This window comes from Pituophis catenifer, unplaced genomic scaffold (assembly GCF_029215685.1).
Source record: "Pituophis catenifer annectens isolate HBS135680 unplaced genomic scaffold, rPitCat1.0.hap2 SCAF_7, whole genome shotgun sequence".
Taxonomy (NCBI): domain Eukaryota; kingdom Metazoa; phylum Chordata; class Lepidosauria; order Squamata; family Colubridae; genus Pituophis; species Pituophis catenifer.
Genome location: NW_027256887.1, coordinates 77470732 through 77476766, shown reverse-complemented (window position 1 = coordinate 77476766; position 6035 = coordinate 77470732). Strand labels below are relative to the sequence as shown.

Here is a 6035-nt window from a genome sequence, read left to right as displayed (position 1 = left end):
CTTTGGCCTGTGATTTATGTATGTTTCCCCCATCAATGAATATTCATCATGATGTATGTATTCCCTCCTCTTTTGAGACCTGTGTGTTATAGAGGATTATATTATATTGAGCATGTGGACCTGTTTCCAAATGTTGAATTGCAATCTATATCTATAGTTTTAATCCTGAGCAGCATATAATTACAATATTAATCAACTACTCAAATTATTCTACTAATTCTTAAACAAGTGGTTGATGTTGAATTATGCCAAAATGCTTTCCTTATGTTCAGGAGGTAGGTGGTAATAGATATGCTCAAACATTTCCAAGTACTACATTGCTGCATGTATGAATCCGTGAACTGAGGCTACAGAAGCAACTGCCACCTGTTTTTAAATATTTGAAAGGGATCAATATTTCTTCCTATATTTTTTTTAGTATGCTACCATATCACGTCTTTCTGTATTTGTTCTTTGTAATTTTATGAATTATCCTCATTCATTAAGGTCTTGTAAATTCAGTTCTGGAAAATGATAATTACATTCTAAGTTTTTAAATCAGTTAATATAATGTAATATAAAATTCTTGTCTTATTTATTCATTATGAGATTTTTGACTTATATCAGACTTTTAATCACAATCTCTAAATACTTTTTGGCACGTTACTGTTATTATGTTATTCTTCATTTTATAATTGTGCATCTTATTCCTTTTTCATATTGGCCATGTGTTACAATAAATGTTACATTCTTATTTATTTTCTTTAATCTGTTTCTTTCCCTTTTATTTTACCATGAAAAATATTTAACTAGTCTTCTGAAGTACACAAGTGAAGCTTCTCTACACATACAAATTTGGTTAAAGGTATATACTATGTCCTATTGAATTTATAGAAATTATTCAACAAACTGCTGACAATAATTATTTGATGTCATAACAATAATCTCTGTAATATTTGTGGCATATAATAAAAAGAAGATATTCTCGTCCCAGGTTGCTGATGCCAGCTCAGTTTACAGGATTGGATATATTTGATTATCCTAGCATATGGAATTATTCACCTTTTTAATTAGGAGAATCACTGAGAGAAACTATGCAAAAGAAGAAAGCTGGATAAGAATCCATAGCTTCAAAATGCAAGATAGTCTTCCCAATTCATGATCATGCATGTTTAAGAAAGTGCAGAGTAAGGAAAATGAACACAAGATATGCAAAATCAGTTAATGTTCAACCTGTCAGTGGGTTGCAGGATAATTACTTAGCACTAGGTACACTTTGTTCATTATACAAATTAAAAAATGAAAAAAAAAATAGTATACCCTTTCCCCCAACCACATGTAGAAAAGCACTTAAAGTTCAAAGGTAAAGCTTGGCACACTCCAAATACGAAATGATTTACTTTACATGCAGCAAAATATACAAGAATTGTTATTTTTTTTCCCTTAAACAAACTTAATTCATTATATTTGCTTGGCACAATTGCTATTCAGTTTAAAAAAATAGTTGAAAAATACTGAAACTGACCTGAATTCAAGTATTACGGTTTCTTCAACAGAAACATTTATCAATGCAATAAAACATCACACGGAATATATTGAAATATAACTCCTTCTCACTTGGTTGGTTTTGTTTGTTTTTAATCCCCTTGTTTTGTTTTTCTATACAGTTTTAATGCCAGCACAATTCACACATTTTATTCAAAATTAATATTATTGCATTGTTTTTGCATATCTTGTGGAACAGAAAATGCAAAGAGTTACTGATTCCCCTTTCAAAAGCAGAGACAGTGATTTATTTTTGCACTCAAATCACCCCAGATAAAGCTCTCCTTCAGTTATAACCAGGAAATGGAGAACTGTATCAAGTTGCACACTTTCAGGTGTGTATTCACTTGCTCACTCATTCACCCAGTCCTGCTCATTCGTTCACACATTGCAAATATACCTAGTACTATAAAGAATCCAAATCAATCATTCATATGTGCAAGATTATATCAAGTGCATTGCCTACTATCTTTAAATTATAAAACAACAACAAAAAAGGAAATTTTCATTACTTCAAATAAAATTACAAAGTCTGGTATACATTATGATTGGCAAAACTCCTAATATCATTAGCTTCTACCAAATGTCAGTGGAAGAAAACAAAAACAAAAAAATAAATCAATGTTAAACATTTGTGAAGGTGAAAAACAAAAAGGCAGGTGATTACAAACTCTGTAAACACTCCATCCCTCTCCCTTAAAAAATAAAATACAATAAAATAAAATATCCAAAAATAAAAATTGGAACATGCTTTCAAGAAAATATTAAATAGCAAGAACAAGGAGAGATCTACATAAGCCCATCACCACCTCTCTTAGAAATGGGCGGGTTGCCTGAACTCCTTTTGACAGAGCTGGCTTCATGCTCTTGGAGCCATTGGCACAGCTAACTGTCTTGAACTCAATTTGGCAGAGATGACTGCCTGAGCTCTGATTGGTTGGCAGAGAAGACTGCCTGGGAGTCTCTGCATTTCCATCAAGAAACATCTGCAATATTGCCACCTGCATCTCCTATCTTGCAACTTCTGCTTCCTTCTCCTAGCAATGTGTGGGATCTGTTGCAGAAGTCTATTCCACTTGTAGATCAGAAGGGTCTTGGCTTTATGGAGACAGTGAGGCTCATACAGAACATGTGCAAAATGATTCCTTTTTGTACAAGCAGAATTGAAAGACACCCGCTTGATACAGTGTCCTTTTGGCTACGGCCATCCATAGGAAGTTGAGGTTTTCCTTCACATTCAGGAAGCAGCTGTTGTTCCTTGTGCAGGGACTGAAAAAGGAAGGGAGCTGACACACTGCCTTTGATTTCTCCTGATTCTTCCTTCACGGACACATGCTGGGGTTCTATATTCACTCCTGAAAAGCTCCACACCACCCAACTCTGCAATTCTTCCCGACAGAAATAAATGAAGAATGCTGTTCTGGTTACTCCTGGTCACGAGAACAGTGAGGCACTTCTGAAACAAACCCATTAGGAACATTGAAACAAATTAAAAAACCAGCATCACTTTCAGCTTCAGCAACTACAGGCTGCTGATATAAATCCTGGTATCCTTAGATTCCTCTTGACTTTTCCTAGAATCTGGGTTTTGGGCTGCTTCTGCTTCTTCGCCCATACAGTCCTGCCCTGGGTCCCTGCAGTTAACAAAAGGCAAGAGGTTGCCATTGGGGCTTGGTTTGCTGTTACCATTGAGAATGTTGTCCGCAGCATTCTCCATCTCTTCTATTGTCAAGTCACAGGCATCAGCTAGTTCTTGGGTGGTAACCTCAATGAACTTTGGATCTTGAGCAAACTGCATCAGTCCTTCCGAAATCAAGACCTTTGATAATCCAGGACATCAAAAACAAGGAACAAAAGTGGATATCAGTATTAATATCACTGTTATAACAAGGATCAAAGAAATCAGTGAAAGGAAAAAAAGATACAAAACATTTGATAAATAAAATTTGGGGAGATGAATTTATATCTGCAAATTCAAAAAAGTCCCATGAGATTGTTTTATATATAAAATCACAATTGAATCAATGCCTTTAATTGACATGCTGGATCTGTGGCTGTGAAAGGGGAGATGCAAGAAATTAAATCTATTTGTATTGGGTTATATGTACCACATGATGATAAAGAGACATTTTTTAAATACTTGGTGGATCAATTGTTTTTGTTTTCATATCAGAATTGGTATACATTGGGGAATTGAAATGGGGTACCCCTTCCTCAGTTTGACAGAACATATAGTAAGGGAATTAAATCCAATCAGGGTAAGTTATCAAATAAATATATATATTTGATGGATGATTTGGCATTGATAGAGTCTCTTGGAGACAGAAAAATAAAAAATTCAACAGAATGTACTTTTTTTCAGAAAAACAAATCTTTTTCAAGAATTGATTTGATATGGATTTTTTAAAAAGTGGCTAAAATGTAGTCCAAGTAGACATGTTATCAAAGACTTTTTCTGACCACAATCCAGTTAAGTTAATACTAAAGACAAAATCTACCACTTTCAGATGGAGATTAAATGAAGCATTAATTCAAAAAGACTGGGTAGTAGAGAATTGTAAAAGAAATAAAATGAGGTTTTTCATAGCAACCTTGACAAAGATACAGAATTAAAAACTGCCTGAGATGCTAGTAAAGCTGCAATGAGTTGTTTTATTTAATATAATTCTGAAATAAAAAATCACAAGAAAAATGCAAACTATTCTAGAGGAAATTGAAAGAAAAGTTGAACTGCAGAAAATACCAATAGATTCCCCCCCCTTGTATATCAAATAAAACTTTTATAGCAACAACTACGGATGTTAACTACACAAGAAATAGAAACCAAATTAATGAAATTACTAAAACAGAAAAAAATTGAATTTTGCCAACATACCAGGAGATGGTTGGCTTATAAACTGAGAAAACAAGGAAAAAAAGATTCAATAAGATAATACAACTCTAGTAGATAATGCATTATTATTCACATTTATATAAAAGACAGGAAATCTCCTTGGAAGTATCGGAGATGGATAATTATTTGAAGAAACAGAATTTACCAAATCTTACACAAGCTCAGAAACAAATTATGAATAGCCCAATAACAACTTTTGAAACCTCAGAAGTTAAAATGAAAATTAAAACAGTGAAAGCAGATTTTTGAGTTTATGCTGGAAATGTTTTGAGAATCAACTTTTAATTCCACTTAAAAAAGTGATGCAACTAAAAACTTTAATACATAACTTGCAGTGGCAGATTCCTGGAAAGAGGCAAATCTTGTTTTATTACCAAGAAAGTACAAGATTTGGTTTCTAATAAGATTTATAGACCAATTTCATTCTTGAAAAACGACTATAAAATTTTTACAACAATATTGTGAGAGGAATTAAAAGATTTTAATGAAAAACATTGGTTTTAAAATTGTATGTTGTTTCAGAAAAACTATTAAAGTAGGGAATGACATTCAGAAAGACTTGTGAGATGGGATAAACTACAGTTCTCACTATTGGTAGAATGTTATTGAGATGAAGTTTTAATAAGGATGTTATATTTATTTCAAACCATATCAGTATTGACAACTGATTCACCCTTTAAACAATGGAGCAAAGAAATTTCTAGAGTTGCATGACAAGGTAAGAAATCAATTAAATATAAATTGTTGCAAGATCTGAAAGAAAGAGATGGTTTAGGACTACTGGACTTAAAATTGTATTTTGAGGTATCTATGAAGGAATGAGTGACTTTAAGACATAGGTTTATTGGAATTAGAAGAACATGAGTTGAGATTTGGGTGGCACAGCTATCTGTGGTATGGTAACGATTAATATAAATTTTAAAAATCACTTTATTAGTCATGCTATATTGAGAGTTTGGAATAGGTGTAAAGTAAAAATTTGTCTTAAAATCTCTTTATGGCTGTCACCACCAGAAGCCTTTTTTAGAAGAGAAATTTTAGTTATACTAACTTCATTTAGTTATGCTGATTTATTGTTACTGAAAGAGAAACAAGATTAAAAATAAGAGAAGAGTTGAAAAAGGAAGGATATATTTGTCAATAGTTTGCCTATGCCCAGTTGGCAGAAAGATTTAAACTGGATAAAAATATTGTTTTTGTAGATGAAAAAACAGACTGAAAGCAATTATCTACTAATGATAAACTTCTCATTGTCAAGTTTATAAATAGTTGTTGAAAATGGACCAGTAGGATAAAGATAAAATACATGTGATTAAATAGGCAAAAACTATGGATTAATGGGAAAATATGTGGACTAATGAATTGAAATTTTATTGAAGTATAATTTGAAATAATCTTTTAATAAAATGACATTGATGGTATTTAACTTCTGAAAAATTATCAAAGATGTTTAAGGGAATATCAAAGAAGTATTGGAAAGGTAATCAATGTGAAGGTACCTTTTATCACCTTTGGTGGACATGTAAGACTGCCAAGTGTTGGGATCAGATATGTTGTTTGATTCAGAAAATATTAAAAATGGCTGTAAAATTGAAATCTGAAGCTTTTTTTAAGTATC

General features: G+C 32.4%; 1 protein-coding gene across 1 annotated transcript in view; it reads right to left on the bottom strand.

The window, feature by feature from the left end:
* Positions 1–1437: 1437 nt before the first annotated feature.
* The window catches only part of CACNA1C (calcium voltage-gated channel subunit alpha1 C), a 476362-nt gene continuing 471764 nt past the window's right edge, over positions 1438–6035 (bottom strand). Inside the window, 1 exon segment of the mRNA XM_070946686.1 lies at positions 1438–3343. Within this exon segment, the coding sequence (XP_070802787.1) occupies positions 3047–3343 (297 nt within the window). The 3' untranslated portion in view covers positions 1438–3046.